Below are 18004 nucleotides of genomic sequence, written 5' to 3'. Positions count from 1 at the left end.
AGTTATGGCAAACAGCTTTCTCTTTCACCCTGGCTATCCAATTTGCAGCATTGTTCGCTGTGGAACTACATGGCACCGTTGCCTGAATAATTTCTCAGCACAGCCTTCTCTGTTGGGTAAGAACAAATAAAACTACCAAGCTGCATTAACCTCTGCAAAGTTGTGTCATCTTCAACCCAACCTGCAGAGTTTCTGATTAATAGTATAGGCACTTGGTAATGATGCTGAGTGTATTGTCATTGAAAGGCTATTGTAAGGGTCACTTTCTCCCAGCCATCGTCCTTCTATTATGAAGATGGTAAGGTACAATTCACACACACACATTTTTGATACAGTAAAAATAATAATAAAAAGGGATAAGAAATGAAAAAGAACAAAAACCATAGTTATGCTTTTTACCCTTCTTTCTATTGTATAATTATCATCTTATTCTTTTCCCCATCACCTTTGGCTCTTTTGAATCCCCAAATTGTGAAATCATTATTTCTGTCTTTTCTTCTTTCAATAATAAAATACACTGCCATTAGCAGCTTTGTAAAGAAAATTACATACTTTGCTTTAATTAATAATTATTTTAGAAAGAGCAGGAACTCTTGGATGTTTTTTGGGATTTTTTTGCTGCTATTTCTTGAGAACAAGTCCTTTTGGATGAGAAAGTGGATAAATAATAAGCATATTGAGACTGAGATCTGGCTATTTAAAAAGTCTATATTTCTACTGATTTTCATGGGGGAAAAGAGTCTATATCTCAGGGCTGTTAAGAAACTTTCTTGATGTAAAGCAGGATGTGATGTCTCTGAAGGAAACAATGCTTTATTTTCTTTCTCAGATTCTGCAGTCTATTCCCCCACCCCTTCCATTTCAATCTCCTCTTTGTATTCCATGTATACTAAGCACACCCAACTGAGATTGGGATGGTTTTGCAAGAAGTATTTATTGTATTTCTATATAACTTGGGATTTCTCAGCATCTACTACCGTAGTATCACTAGATATTGTGGGTACATCGAGACAAAGATTCTCCCTTTGAAGACCAAGCAGAATGTCAGACTATGCTACTAGGCACTATATATCTAAGGAGATTCTCAGTCATCCAGGTCATGGTTGTCCCAAAGGTGCTTTTTCAAAAGGCAAATAGACTTTCTGGTTTTTCTTTGAAGACATTTCACTTCTCATCCAAGAAGCTCTGGGTGGATGGTGGGGTATGGAAGGATTTATACTTCCTGCAGATAGCTGGTCATTTGCATCCTTTTAGAGAGTTGTTAAGGCCACCTGGATGTTTATCTGTGTTATCAGGATCACCTGAGTAGTGCAAGTGGGTGTGAAGCCTTATTGGAACTGATGAAAAGACTGTGTTGTAGACTGGAGATAGATGATGTTGTAGCCTTCCCCCTCGGTAGAGAGAGGGATGAGAAGCAAAACATCTTCAAAGAAAACCAGAAAATCCAGTTGCCTCTTGAAAAATCACTTTTGGTACTACTATATAAGTGGCTAGGCAGAAATCTTACATACCAACCCATTGCCTCCTCTACTACTTAGGGCTGCATTTTAATAATCAACTATGAATTAGATAGACTGGAATGGCCAGGTAAAGGTGACTACAGAAAAGCTGAGGAATCCCAAAAGATCCCTGAAATTCTGTAACAGAGACATGCATCAGGATATTCCAAAATAGCTTTGATTATTGGAAGAAGTAAAATAGAGGTGGGAAGGAGAAAGAGTTGGAATTGGAATAAAGTGAGCAATGTTCTTATTAATCATATATGATGTCACTCTTCAAAACAAACATGAATCAACATGAATAATGGACTACCAAAAATCTATGTTTCCATGTGTATTCTAATTCATTGTCAGGTTGAGGTAACATAGGTCATATTGCCATGGACTGTACTGAATTTATATTTTGTGAATATTGTAGTTTTCAAGTGGTTTTTTTTTTAAAGTAATCTTTATTAGTTATACATTTTTTTAAGAGTAAAACATACAAATACAAATACAATTTTAAACATACACGGAACATTACCTTAGCTGGAACTTATGGTATATGTGGGCGACAAGGAGAACAGCGGGGACTTAAAATGGGGAAAGTTAAAAGTGAACATGGGTATTGTAATAGATCCCTGAATTTTGTAATGAGAAGATGTGGCTTAGAGACCTAAAAATGAGGAAGGAAAGAAAAAAGTTGGGCTGTGAATGACTGTCACCGCGGGGGGGGGAGGGGAGGGGGGGGTGTATGTTCAAGTGGTTTTTGATGCAAATAGACAAAAAATATATTCTGGGAGTATTGATCATGTTAATTTGTAAAATGGTTTCCTGGTCCAGGATGAAATATGGCAAATTTTAGGAAATGTTGAAACATTTTGAATTACAATTTGTCATAAAATTAATATACACTGCACATCTAAACATTGTGAATCAATATAAAAAACGTGAATGACTGTTCTTTTTCAGAGCTGAAAATACTTTAGATTTGTCAATATCACCAGTCATCTATTAATTGCTAGATACATAATTATTCTGTCTGTATCAACTTCTTAATGTCAACTTCAGTATGACAAAGTGTATGAATTCGATAAACTAAACATGGAAACTGACTCAACATGTCTAAATCCCCCACTCCGATAGACACACACTTATTACTCTACCAGTGTTGCTTTTCTACAGTCTTTAGGCACAGACTCCCAAGAGTGAGACTTTGGGCTTAAAAGAATGTGTGAGGCCGCTCCAAAGCACACAACTCATATAAATCATAATGTGCTGTCAAAGAGAAAGATAATAAACATCTGACATTCTTTTACAAAGATCGTAAGTAGAGCTTACATTTCTGATTCTGAAAGGGGTAGCAATACTATAGAGCAGGGGTGTCAAACTCGTGGCCTGTAGGCCGCATGCGTCATGTGCTGGCCACCCCGCCCCATTTTAGCAAAGGGGAAAATACCGTGATATGTCATGTGACAATGAGATGACAGGAGTTTGACACCCCTTGCTATAGACCAATGCATAAGCTCGCTCATGGTGGATCTACTCATCTGGAAAGAGTGCAGAGAAGAGCAATAAAGATGATTAAGGGGCTGGAGGCTAAAACATAAGAAGAACAGTTGCAGGATTGGGTATGTCTAGTCTAGTGAAAAGAAGACTAGAGGTGACAGCAGTTTTCCAATATTTGAGATGCCGCAACAAAGAAGAAGGGGTCAACTTATTCTCCAAAGCATCCAAAGACAGGACAAGAACCAATGAATAGAAACCAATCAAGGAGAGATTCAACCTAGAATTAAGGAGACAGTGAGAACAATTAACCAGTGATGCCAGAAGTTATGGATGCTTCACCATTGGAAGTTTTTAAGAAGAAATTGGACAGCTATTTGTCTGAAATGGTATAGGGCCATGATGGTGAACCTATGGCATGTGTGCCAGAGGTGACATGCAGAGCCCTCTCTGTGGGTACGCACACTGTCGCTAGCTGTTCTTCCAGGTTACGGTGCATGCATGTACGCTGGACAGCTGGCCCGGAGTGCATGTGCGTGACAGAACCTGGAAGAGCAGCTGGCCGCCACACTCTCTTCTGGGTTCCATGTGCTTCGGCGCACACTCCAGTTTAAGCACTCATACTGAAATGCTTAATTATCACTGGTATAGGATCTCTTGCTTGAGTGAGGGTTGGACTGGAAGACTGCTGGAATTCCTTCCACTTCTATTATTCTGTATTTTTTCTATGATCATGTGTATCCATCCCATGAAGCCCAAAGAAAGTTCAGAATCATATAGCATCTCATGCCATGGGTTGTACTAGAAGGTCCCTATCTTATCAACTGCAGTGATTCATTTAACAACTGAGGCAAGAAGTTTGTAAAATGGGGCAAAACTCAATTAACAAATATCTCACTTAACAACGGAAATCTTGGGCTCAATTATAGTCGTAAGTCAAGGACTACTTATATAAGTTTTGTCATGAGGAAATGAGATGTCCTGGTATTTCCATTATTCTGAACACATTTCGCAGGAGGGTGTAGAAGTATAATGCATGTTTGCCACTTTGAGTTCTTATAAAGTAATAAAGATAGGATTAGGAAAAAAAACTAGGGCAAAATTGATCTCTTCAAAGATAAAACTTATTTTTCAAATAAAAACTAATGAAGTGTAGAATGCAAGCCTGCAGTTTGCCATTCAGCATGGAAAAAAAATCTCCTGCTTTTCTGCATGATATGCAAATAATGGTTAATATTAACTTGCTAACGTCTGTGTGATGCATAGTTATGCAAATACTACTATCATTATTTGATCAGAGTTGATAAGTAACACAGTAAAATCCCCACTGTGTAGTAGTTATAGTTCTGTATAGTCTGCACAAATTCCATGCAGTGAAAAAAGGCAGTATTTAAAAGGAGCAGAGATAAAACAGATAATACTCTGTTTCATAAACTTCTCCCCTATTCTTCCTTCCATAATCATTTTAATAAAAATGTATCAGTTTTCCTTGGCCTGTACATAACCTGGAGAGAACATAATAAAATGGTATGGGGTCTCCTGCTTGAGTAGGGGGTTGGACTAGATGACATACAAGGTCCCATTCGAATCTGTTATTCTATTCTAAATACTTAGTTTAAATATGCAAGCAGCTCTATAAAATGAAAGCATCAATGTTATTACATTATGGCCCAGGAAATCCTAATAGTTCAGTTACCCTGTGGAGCCTGACTCATATTAATCTCTCATACAGAGACCTATAGTGGCATTAACTAGAACAAAAGGAAAATGGGGAAAAAAACTATGGCTATTATCTAACATTTATTTCTAGAGAGAGTCTAAAATATTTTAGATCGTAGGATGTCAAGGGGTTGTGCAAGACATCAGAAGTCATGTCCCTCACTGCTTGCTGGCTTATTGTATTTAGTTTTTCCAAATTCCATGGAATGGCCCTTTCAATAGCATGCTTTTATGTGTATTAGTTTTGCTTTAAAGCTGCTTCCAAATTATTTCCCATTTTAAAAAAATCTTAACTTTAACTTTGAGATTTAATGATTATGACAAGAGTGGGTTTTTTTTTGTTTGTTATAGAAATGGCTAGTATACTGTATATACTCGAGTATAAGCCTAGTTTTTCAGCCCACTTTTTGGGCTGAAAAAAGCCGCCTCGGCTTATACTCGAGTCAGTGAAAAATTTGCCCGAAATGGAGGAGAAAAAGGGGCGGGGCCATGCCGCTGGGTGACGGTCGTGAATGGCCCGGTGCCCCTGTGAGTTTCCCCTCCCTCTGTGTCAGTTTGCCGCGCAGCGCGCACCGCACCATCCCCCCTCCTCACGTTCTAATGTAATGCAGGGCTGTCTTACGATTCCCCTTCCTCCCCCTCCTGCCGCTCTGCAACGATGTCCCACCTCCTCCTTGTTATGGCAAGCAGCCACATAGCGATGTCCCACCTCCTCTGGTACAGTGATCCAATGATAGGAATCACTATGCCGTGTGTCATAGGAGGCGGGACATCGCTCCCGCGGCTGCACGGGACATCATCATCACAGCGGGACATCAGCATCATGAGGTGAGTGAAGTATTTCATTGAATACACCGCTAGTTTACTGTTTTTCTTTGAAATAAATATTCAAAAACATTATTGGTATCTATTTTTATTTTTGAAATTTACCGGTAGCTGCTGCATTTCCCACCCTAGGCTTATACTCGAGTCAATAACTTTTCCAGTTTTTTGTGGTAAAATTAGGTGCCTCGGCTTATATTCGGGTCGGCCTATACTCGAGTATATACGGTATGTTGAGTATGGAAAGTTAAAAGGTGAGGCTATAACATTATTATGCTCATTCTATAGAACTGAACCAGAAGTTAATGTTTTTTTTCTCTCTTTCCTCTTCATACTACACGTCTCTCTTTCCCATTTTCCATTTTCCCACTATTTTCATTTTAATTTGTATTTTATGCTCTAATAAATTTAATAAAATTATATTATTAAATATGCAGTAATCTTTACTGAATAAAATGCTGTCTGTATAGATTTGCTGCAATCCCCATAATTCCTAGATCATGTGGTCAAAATCTGGAAGTTCTGTGAGTTACATCTGGGTGCTAAATACACTTGGGAGTCCACCAGGTTGAAGAAGTTAACTATACTAATACCAGTTTTATTTATACAAGAACATATTAGATATATACACACGTACAACATGAAAACACAGTAGTACATCTTGCATGCATTTGCAGATACAGTATTCATATAATTGATAGTGTACATTATTACATCCTATGGAGGAGGGGGAGGACGAGGACGAGGGAGTAGTTGTCAGGAATATTTTCTGTCCATATTTTTATATACATCACTTTTTTGAATGGATAATGTCAAGACAACATCTCTCTGCAGCTTTTAATGGATGAGAAACTATTTAAAAAAACCAAAGCTTCCCTCATAAAGTCCTTGAAAGACAGCAGCCAGTTAGAATATAAATGACTTGGAGTGTATATTTGAGTCCATATTTTTATCCTTCAATAAAACAGGCTGTAACTATTTTGGTTTAACTAAAATCAGATAGCAACTTTCCAGATCATTTCATGCACTTCATAAAATAGTTACTATAAACATCATGCTACAATGAATGTTATTATGATAAATTTAAATAAATAACTTTAGCTTCAAAAACCCCTCAGAGCTTAAAGGTGGAATACTTGAAAATCATTCCTCACACAGCCCAATTTGGAGACTCTTTTCTGGGTTTGCCTGCTAAACAAATTGCACTGAGGAACTGCTACGGAGAAGAACTTCTCAGAGATCATACCCTATTATGCAAATCCTAGAGAAGTTCACTTGCATGGACTCTGACATGCATCTAGTTTGAATATGTATTTACATATTCATACTGAATGCTAATTCCACATTTCCCCGAAAGGAGAGTCTTGATCTGCCAAGAATAAATATGAGTTATGTTTCTTTCCCAAATATCTTTCCATAATCTATTTATATGTGAACTTATAAAGATATAATAAAGAATCAAACCAATATACTATAGAGATAATCCTCAACTCACCACCAAAATTTAGACCTGAATTTTTGTTGCTAAATGATGTGGTAATAAAGCAAGACGTCACATCACTAAAGTCCTTAGCAATCCCCATCCCTACTGCCATCTCAATTCCAGATACATGTGCCATTCAGTTGCTAAATCATGCAGCCTGTTGTTGCAATGGTTCAGAAAGCCTTCAGAAAACTTCCGAGATCTTCCCCAGGTCTTGCGAGAATGGGTATGTTATTACAGAATAATGGCAGCTTTCTAAAGCTTTCTGAAACATCTCTTAAGAATAGGCAAATCAAATAAGTAACTTCTTCTCCAATACAATTATCAGCAAAAAGCTCAGAGTTTTAAATAAATTAACTCAACATTCCACATCTAAACCCATAGCTGTAACAAAATCCCATTTAAAGGAATACAATGGCCCTGATATCCTAATTTAAAAAAAAATAAAAGGAAGCCAAAGTATGATGAAAAGAGGCCATTTCTCATTTACAAAAGACAAGCTCCAATTATTCACTGTAATTTCATGTCTCTTTTTCTGGTTTATCACCACACGAGCCTTCGACATGTAGCTGAGGATTTATGATTGTAGTCATGAACCAACCTAATTTTACCATTTTATTGCCAATTCAGTTCATCTTTTCACAGTTGTTTTGTTCTGGTGATCCACTTTCAGTGTTTACTGTTCTTTAAAAAACCTGATGTAATCTACCACTGAACTCTTCATCCCATACTTCCAACAAGAGATCATTTAAGGACAAGTGTAATAGCTCTTGTCCCAATACAAATACTTAAAGAACCTCTTTTTAAACTTCTCACTATTATGAAATTAATATTAAAGGGCACACTTTTTTATGACGTGAACGTGAGATTTATTTTTGGAAATGCTTCTGTCAAAAGCTTTATTAGAAAAAGACTATAATGTCTCCCAAGGGAGCTTGGTCTGTTTTCGTGGTGACACATTTAACCAGCCATGGCTGGCAGGGACCAGATACATTAAAGAAATGAAACTTCAGTTGGCCTGAGGACTGCGCCAGACTTTAGCTGTCATGTTGGGGAAGCTTTCCCAAAGTGGATAGGGCTGGGGGCTAAATTTTTAAGAAGTAAAATTAATGCATTAAATACATACAAAGCTTAAGGCTTTTACTTTACCCTTTGAAACCTTTCCAAACTCTTCAAAATGCAAAAGGGGGAACCCACCAGTTCCCCCCTTTCCTCTGGAGACCACAAGAGGGATGCTGGTGAATTCATGTGGCCCCTGGATTACCCCTATACTAAATAACTCCTACAGTGCCCACCTATCATGAAAAAGACATGAACATGCATTTTCCCATCCCCGTTAAGAAAGAAAGGAGGCAGATAGACTTACTAGGCACTCGGTTAATGGCTTTAAGGGGCCTCAGAACTCGTACAGTGCGAATTGCAGACAAGTTAATATTTTGAAGATCCAGGGAATATTCCACCATCCTGCAAAAGATGAAAGACACTGAAACTATTATATATGTTTAAAACCAATAGAGTAAATGAGGGATACAGGAGTTAAAGCTGCTCATGCTGAGAGAACGGCACCAAATCCCTTTAGTATGTCATTTCTTCTTCCTTAGTCTATCCTGAGAATTTGATGGCAGGAAAGTATTGGGGGAAGCATCACTCTGCAAATCGTATTATAGGTTGTCACTTCACTGGGGCTGGAGAGACTAAACAAATGAGGAGCATCCAGTGCTGTATATCTCCGGCAGCATCTTTAGGTTATGATGACAGCATCAGGCTATAGATTCAATGGTGCAGTGTTTCCCAAACTTTTGACATATGTGTACCCCTTCTATAATTTTCGTAATGCTGAGTATCCCTCATAAAAAACATATGCTTTAATAAAAATCAAAATATATTTATTTTTTATTTTTTGGTACATACGCAAAATAAACAAAAGTTATATTATAAAGAACATTTATTTGATTCAATGAGAAGGATGATTTCCTTGTTCTGTGGGCGCAGCTAAGCACGGTGCAGTGGATATTCCCACATGATCCCCACCAAACTCCAGTGCAATGCGTACCCCCACCAAACTCTTCCTGTACCCCTGGGGGTACGCGTACCACACTTTGGGAAACACTGCAATAGTGGATACCCTTTGGGAATCTTTAAATCTGAACATGTGCATTCCACAAGCTTTACAAAAACCAGCCTCCCCAATTCCTCAGGTTCAATTAAAAATGCTACCCTTAATCTCTAGGATCTAAAAAGAAGCAGGAGGTCAGAATGTTCTTTTCCCATTTATTCCCACCATATTTTATTCTTGATCATACTGGCTGGGCTGGATGCCTAAATTTGTTCCACAGAATCTGAAGATCCACCTGCTGTAGAGAATGAACAATTTCAGTACTTTAAAAATTAACAGTGTTTATGTGTTAATTTTGTACTATGAGCCTCCACAGAAAAGATATCTGTATTTGTATATGCATCTATAAATAAACACACAAAATGGGATATATAAATCAGAATGCCGAATCTCTAACAGGAAACAGAGCTTTTTGAGATAGTACAGAGTACAGATTTGTGTGTGTGTTCATCACCTACTTTGCTTTGTACTATCTTATTCCAGGATTCTAATCAGGATTAGAAGATTTCAATAAATGTTACTGGTTTCTTTTAATTCTGGACAAGACTTCATAGAATCTGTTTATTAAATCAGAGAGGGGAGGAAAGGAGAAGAAAGGAGAGTACTGCAGGCTACTTCTGCTGACTGCCAGCTGCCTGCAATTTGGCAGTTCAAATCTCACCAGGCTCAAGGTTGACTCAGCCTTCTATGCTTCCGAATTGAATAAAATGAGAAGGCAGATTGTTGGGGGCAATATGCTGACTCTGTAAACTGCTTAGAGAGGGCTGTAAAGTACTGTATATAAGCCTAAATGCTATTGCTAAAGCACATGGGAAAATAATCAAATTTTGGTTGCCAGCTGCAATCACCAGTGATCCTGTTCTGACCCTCTTTGCTGTTGCCAGTGAGAAGGTATAAAGACTGTAAGCCAGATTTCTTCTTAAGATCAGTGCAGAGTATTTTAGTTTTAAAATAAGTGATCTTATATACATGCATACTGGCTGAATTCACATATTATGCTGAGCTATAATGAGGGTTGCTTGCTTATGGTTTAAGTAATTTTCAGCTTCAATATAATAGTTTGATTAGGCAAACAATGTGTGTATGTATAATCTTTATTGTCTTTGTACTTAAATACAACGAAATTGGTTTAAAAAAATTTTTTTTTTGCCTAACTCTACCGTGGCACCAGGAGCTCAAAGCCGCAGCGTCTAAGTGCACCATCATTGGGGGGGGGGGGAACACGGACTAAAAAAATATATATGCTTAATGCAACATAGGAACTCAGTCACAGTTTATTCTGTCTGGTACCTGCCTTCCAATAGAGAAAATTGTAACTCAGTGCAACCTTCACAGGAGATCCAAACCGTAGCCTAACTTGTGTAAGCCAGGTCTCTAACTTTGCAAGATTCAAAAAGAGTAGGCTTATGCTTTACGAGGCAATTGGATAGGAGCTTCTTGAATCAGTGTAAGCAACCAACTCACAAAATAGTATAAATACACAGAGACAGCACATCACTGAATGCTCAATGCTATAAGACAACTGTAAAAAGAACTCCTGCCATCCATGACCTGGATGCATCCAAGAAAGAAGATGCACCATTGGCTTGATCTGATCAGACTTCTCTATGTGCTGATAAATGTCTCTCAAGGACATACATGCTTGCTATTACTGATCTCTTGTCAGTGGAGGAAGCGAGGTGGCAAAAAAAGTAGTTTTCCTCAACCTAGCATTCTCTATATATGTGTTTATTTTTAAATTCCATGTGGTAGATCGTCTGATGTAACCGGAGGGTACCAAGTTAGAAAATCAAATCAAAATCCAATTCTTGTGAGTCCTGCTCCTGAACTTTAAGAGCAAAGAGACTAGAGCTGACAAAATTAAGTGGTATAATTAATCAATTAATTCATGAGTCATATTAAAATTCAGAGCAGTTTCCCATGGGAAGAAAGTTCAGGTCTGATGACATTGTCATAAACAATTTATGTTCATCCTGTCAGTCAGGGGATGCATTTGTGATGATCTTTCAAAGAATAAATGTTTTGTCAGTGAGGCTTTTCTTTGACCATCAGCACATTGCAATAAATTTTAAATGTTCAGTTTAATTGATAGAATAGGTCCATTTATAGAAGTACTTGAGAAATCAGTCCTTGCTACTGAGGGGAACTTGCTTTTTGCCCACAAAACATTTCCTTCTTCTTTTGGTCCAAAAATATAAGAATTGATATCCATAATTGGGGTTTATTCTAACCTGTAGCAGAACCCTTTGTATTGCTGGGAGGGGAGTAGATATTTTGAAATTGGGAATATGAAATGAATTGGAGATATATTTGTTGAAATATAAATTAGGTTCTTTTTAATTAGCATTATTTTATATTAGCAATATATTACTGGTACCAAATATTTCATTAGTTAAAAGCATTTATGAATTGTTTGAATTGCTTATAAATATTTTGGGCTAATCAATAACTTAATAAACTTTAAGTAAATTTAAGCAAGAGTGCTTACTTCACTTAGCATGGCAAATATAATCTTCTAAGGGGGCTTGAATATATATATTATTGCAAATCAGCAGAAAAAGTTAGAATCTAATAGTTCCTATTTTTTTCCTTTTTTTAAAAAAATCTGTTTTTTTATTAAATTAATATTGTTATAATGTTTCTCTGTATTTTCAATAGTTATTGAAATAATAGAATGTTAATAATTTCAATTCACACAGTACAAATATCATTATATGAAAACAATATAAGGTTTAGAAAAAGAAGGGGGAAAAAATCCCCAAATTAAAAAAAAATATGGTGTCATGTAAAATGCCTTCCTTCCTTCATTTATTTGTATATACACCTACACCTACACCTACACCTACACCTACACACACACACACACACACACATACATATACATATACATACACACATACACATTATAATTGGATCATTACCATTTGAAATTGGATCAAAGAACTGCTAGTTTTGTGAGCTTCTGAGAAAATATATTGATTTATTTGTTTAAACTCTGAGGGCATCTGTTTGCTTTGAAACTACATATATTTCCTTGGTTTTGCAACTTTCATTTTGGGACTATCTTTAACTATCCAGAAAAGTATCCTTTTCCTAGAAGGACTGTTAGGAATATAATCTAATGGTTGGGTTAGCAATATACAAATCATGTAACAATGCTATACCTGTTTCTTTGGTTCCGCCACAAAACCGCGATGCCCTTATCCGCGCCGACATAAGTGCGGAGGCAAATCCGCGGCGTCCGAAGCGCTAAGAAAAAAACGACCCTACCGCCGCGACAACAGCGCGGTGACAGAAGGGCGTTCTACATGCTTCGTTCTTTGCCTCCAAAGGTCGCCCTCCTCCTCCAGCTGACAGCGGCAGCGGGCACGGGGCAAAGCGGGCTGCCCAGCAGCAGCAGCCCGCGGGAAGGGTCCAGCTCAGCCACGGGGGGCATCAGGAAGTGGAGGAGGATGTGGCAGCGGCGGCGGCTGAGGCTCTCCCGGGCCGGCGAAGCGGGCTTGCCCAGCGGAGGCAGGCTGCCCTCTTCTTCCTCAACAACATCTCCTTGGACGGGCGGCCTCCGCCGCCGGCGCCTCCCCCGGAAGAAGAGGCAGGGCGGGCGGCGGCAGCGGCTGAGGCTCTCCCGGGGCCGGCGAAGCGGGCTTGCCCGGTGGTGGCGGCCGCCCATCCAAGGAGATGTTGTTGAGGAAGAAGAGGGCGGCCTGCCTCTGCCGGGCAAGCCCGCTTCGCCGGCCCCGGGAGAGCCTCAGCTGCCGCCGCTGCTGCGTCCTCCTCCGCCGCCAGCGTAGGCGGCCCTGCTCGGGCCCCCCACGGGCTTCCTGCTGCCCCCCGTGGCTGTGCTGGACCCTTCCCGCAGGCTGCTGCTGCTGCTGGGCCGCCCGCTTTGCCCAGTGCCCGCTGCCGCTGTCAGCTGGAGGAGGAGGGCTACCTTTGGAGGCAAAGAACGCCCTTCTGTCACCACGCTGTTGTCCCCGCGGTGATGACGCGCGGTGATGACGTCGCAACTTTAGCAACGCGATTTAATCTCCGCTATTTTGCGTAGCGCGGTTTTGTCGTGCCACGGTTTCTTTAAATCATACTGTAAAAGGTGATTGGTTGCTGTTTTCCTCAATTGGCCATAAGAGGGAGCCAGAATGACTGTTAGCTCTCTGGTTTGTTAAATGCTGGGCTGATCTGACTGTTTTTTTTGGAAGCTGGCTGTTAGAAAGTGCTGTGAGCTATTGTAAGTTTGGCAACTGCTAGCAAACTTTGAGTACCGGACTGTTTGTATGTTTATGGACTATGATATTTGGATTACCCCTTAACTGAAAGACATTGATGATTGACTGTCTTATCCGTGTATGACTTGGACTGTTGGATGGACTCTGATACCTCTATTTCCACGAATGTAAAAGCCTATTTAAACTGCAGTGTCTCTGTATGCTGGTTTGTGTGTTCTCCAACACAACTGTCACAACCCTCTTCTGAATGTACTCGCTCTCCCAACAGGGAGCTTACCTAACAAGGACTGCTCTAGAACTTTAGCAAAGGGATAGAAGCCTTCTCATCTATGTTGACAGATGCCTCATCTGTGCAATGGCTGAAGCTGGTGAGGCAGGAAGTAGCAGTGCTCTGACCCGAAAAAACGGTTACATAAACATTGAGTAGACCTCTCAAGGCTAGGAAAAGAAGCTGCAATTTAAACCCTGGAGCACACACACACACACACACACACAGAGCTTGATTTTTGTGTTCTGCATGCACAGAGCTTTTATCTTTTGTGCAGTAAAGCCAATTATTTAGCTAAGTCATGTTTCTGAAGCATCTGCTTTAAGCACATTTCTTGAATACAGGATGAAGCTATGGAAAGTTAAGATTTATTGCTAAGCCTGGGGTGAAATCTGGATATCTGGGACTAGAAAGGATGATTGCATGAGTATATGAGTAGCTGCCATGGGTCCGGCTGTCTTATTGCAGGCAGTGTACTCTTTTGCCCCATAACTACAGGGCTCATTAGCACCTAGAAGCTATTGCTTTTCATCATCAGGTATGATTTCACCACTACAAACATTGCATCAATGCTGGTTCAACCCACTGTGCTGCCACACCTCAAGGACAGCGTCAAGATTATCTTCAGTCAGTTTCTTGATGAGACTGCTTATGCTGGTTTCTACAATGCTTTTCAAAAATACCTAGAGTTTATTGTGGCCTATATCTGGCATCATTACAAGCACAAGCAAGGGCTAACTTGCGATTACTCTTGCAAGAAATGAGTACATGCTCGGGCATCTACAACTGGAGGTGGAGGTGAGTCATGCAGTCCCAGGAAAAAAATCAGCTGCATCCTCTAAGAAGATGGTTTCTCCTAAGCACTTCTGTGCCCTCAAGTCTGAAGTGCTGCACAGCCCTACGACCATCAGTTCAAACACTACTAAATGTCACATATAAATGCTGACTTAGCTGTTAAACAAATGTTAAAAGAGGTTACCATCTACTTTGAATGCTTAATTTACTCAAATGCTTAACGTATCATTCTGCATAGTAAAGAGAATTCCTGATTGCCAATATAGAGGAAAATTAGATATGTTTCCCTTTGTATAACATAGCCCTTTTTCTGTGTGTCTAACCAAAGCCAATGCAATCCTAAATTGCATTAACAGAGGGATACAACAAAGATGAAGTGAGGTACTAATACTAAGACCACACCTAGAATACTGTATCCAGTTTTGGTCACTACACTACAAAAAAGATGTTGGGATTCTAGAAAAGGCACAGAGAAAAGCAACCAAGATGATTAGAAGGCTGGAGACTAAAACATATGAAGAACGGTTACAGGAACTGGGCGTAGATAGTCTAGTGAAGAGAAAGACCAGGGGAGAAATGGTAGCAGTGTTCCAATATTTGAGAGGCTGCCACAGAGACCCTCTGTTAATCAGTAAACTTGTAAAATCTGTAAAGCTGTAAAAATCTGTAAAATCTGTAATCTGTTAATCTGTCTATGCCAAAAGCACCTAGAAATCTGCAAGCACAAAAATATACAATTTAAAAAAACAAAAATCTACAAAATTCAAAAGAAAAAAATTGAAAGCCTTGGTCCCATAAGTATCTGAGATCTTACCTCTTTTATTTTGCATAGAGGTAACCTATTCCTTAGCAAGCATTCAAAGTTATGACAGATCTCCCCAGATGTATCATACAGTCATGTGATCACATTTTGGGTGCTTGACAACTGGCCTGTATTTATGGATGTTTTTGCTGGAAATTAGTGTTTACTTCCAGTTACCAGCAAAAAAACACCCACTGGCTAAAATGGGTTCATTTCATGACCATGACATTCACTTAATGCTCATTTAATGACTGCCACAAAAAAAGATACCACAATCAGTGTGGTCACATGGTGGCCTGCTTAATGATTGCAATGATTTACAATCATAATTCTTGGCTCAGTTATGGTCATAAGTGAAGGATTATTTTTATTATCCTGACCAGTATGACCACTGGCCCTATATTAAGCAGAATCACTGGAAATAAAAACTCTGCCTGTACCTGAATTGATCTTCAGGTCAGAAGATACAGTGATGGGATTCAGCCAATTCGCATCACTTTGGGAGAACCGGTTGGTAAGTTTTGGAGCAATTTGGTGAACTGGTTGTTGGAAGAAATCATTAGGGCAGGGAACCGGTTGTTAAATTATTTGAATCCCACCACTGAGGAAATACTAAAAAAAAAACCAAAAAAAAACCAAACCCATTGGTACAGAGGAATCCATCTTAACAAGAATCAGAGGGAAGAATTCCAACAATTTCCCTGTATACTCACTTTCATAGTACATGAGTAGACAGAGGACTTTCATACAGCTCTTTCTCTGTGTACTCATTTGACTAGATTCTGTATTAATTTGTGTTCTGAAAGTTCTATGACATGTTTTTGTCTCTTATTTTCTTTGGATCTCCTAGCCTTCCTAATCAAGACAACTACTGGTATCTGTTGCAAATTCTTGATCAAACAAGCGCTGACACACAAAAACAGATGTAATACGAACCATGGATTATATTTCCACAAGTAATATGTCTGATTCCAGGAAAGACAAATCATGTTTTCACTTGGACAAAGACAGTTTATCCGTTGTTCAGTTTCAGTTCCACTTCTACAACAGGCATAACTGATTTCACATGAACCATGGAATATGTTTCTACGAGTAATATGTCTGATTCCAGGAAAGACAAATCATGTTTTCACTTGGACAAAGACAGGTTATCCCTTGTTCAGTCTCAGTTCCACTTCTACAACAGGCATAACTGATTTCACAGGACTGGTGCAAAGGTGGGTACTATCACACATATCTGCAGATCAGATTTGCTATATAAATCTTTAATTATAATCTGCCCTGTCTTTTCTCCCAAAATAGACATTCTGTAAGTTCAGCAGTACATAATTACATATAGAAAGCCTAGACCTTGAGGGCTGTCACCACCTAATTCACTCCATGCATTATTAAATATCAAAGGTTGCTCTAGTTGCTGACTCAGCGCTAGCATTAGGCCTTCACTTTGTTCTGCAGCATATTTAACCAAAAGACGCTCTCTGTGAATTGTCATTCAATTCTGTTCCCAGCCCAGAAAATAGAAAGAGCAGCTGTCACAACCTTTCACAACAGCATTTGCTACAGGGACATATTTTCCAGGGCAACAAAGTATTACTTGCTGAAGTGTTATGATTTCTTCTTCTTTTCTCTGCTGCCTCCTTTTTTCTCCTCCACACTGCAACTCTTTAAAAAAAAAAAGTACATTTGTGGTAATTGAGTGAAACGATGATTTTCTTGAATTGCAGTTTGCTTATGTATTTTCATCCTCCCATGAGGTACTTAGAGAAAGCAGCAAATTTTGTGCAGGCAAGGGAAAATATTCAAAAGCCTATTAAAAATAATTTGGAGAGATTTAGATTGTTAAGGAAACCCATCTCAGAAAATGGTCAGTCTTATCCCTTTTCTGTGCATGTCTCTTTTATTTATTTTCAGGCCCTTGCAGAGAGATATCTAAATCAGAAAACAAAGAGTTATAAGTGATCTAAAATGTAAAACAACTGGAATTTTCTCTCTTTTTTGAATGCAATTGAAGCAATCCCCCTTGCTTTTAAGATGAAGAATCAGTATCTCTAAAGGTACAGTTAATGCTTAAAGATTACAACTCAACATCTGGAGAGGAGATTGCACTAATTTCCAAGGTACTCATAGGAGAAAAACACAGACAAGAAGAAAACTGTCTTCCTAAATTAAGTAGATTAAAAAATCAATTTTCCTCAGTGAAAATGGAATGACTTTTCAGAAATATACTTTCAGTAAGTTAACTAGTTATTGATGAGTTAATAAAAGAAGGCAAACATGCAAATCTATTTTTATGGCAATCTGGAAACATATTATTGAGTAGTTTACCAATTAAGTCCATTTCTCTGTAAATTCAGCTAATATTTCAATTTGATTTTGTTATAGTCTAACAATATTAAAGGAAACATGCACATTTACAGAGCCAAACAAACAAACAAATAAACTAAGTACATGCTGGATTTATTCACTTTTTTTCGCCTAGTAAGAATACATTATCTATTATTATTTCTACAACTTTCTGGCTTCTGCATAGTGCAGATGTATTATTTTATTACTTAAAATTGAGGTATTCAGAAGCCAGAAAGTTGTAGAAATAACAATAGGTAACCTATTCTTGCTGGGACAAAAAGAATATACTTCTTTCATAACCTGGTGCCTTAAGATATGTGGAAAATACAACTCCTCTACCAGAATGGCTTTTGAGCATTCAGCCAAAACTTTAGGCGTTGTTCATCTACATAGTCTGCCTTTCCTGACTCCCTCACTCTACCTAAACCAATTTGACTTATAGGACC

At 38.7% G+C, this 18004-nt stretch overlaps 1 protein-coding gene across 1 annotated transcript in view; it reads right to left on the bottom strand.

Annotated features, from left to right (window-relative positions):
* Positions 1-18004, bottom strand: part of CACNA1I (calcium voltage-gated channel subunit alpha1 I) — a 176897-nt gene that overhangs the window by 120747 nt on the left and 38146 nt on the right. The window contains exon 3 of the mRNA XM_032221147.1: positions 8375-8472. Coding sequence (XP_032077038.1) covers positions 8375-8472 — 98 coding nt within the window. The remainder of the gene's footprint in view (positions 1-8374; positions 8473-18004) is intronic.

This window comes from Thamnophis elegans, chromosome 7 (assembly GCF_009769535.1).
Source record: "Thamnophis elegans isolate rThaEle1 chromosome 7, rThaEle1.pri, whole genome shotgun sequence".
NCBI lineage: Eukaryota > Metazoa > Chordata > Lepidosauria > Squamata > Colubridae > Thamnophis > Thamnophis elegans.
The sequence above is the reverse complement of the archived record's forward strand: the minus strand, read 5'-3'. Positions and strand labels throughout refer to the sequence as shown.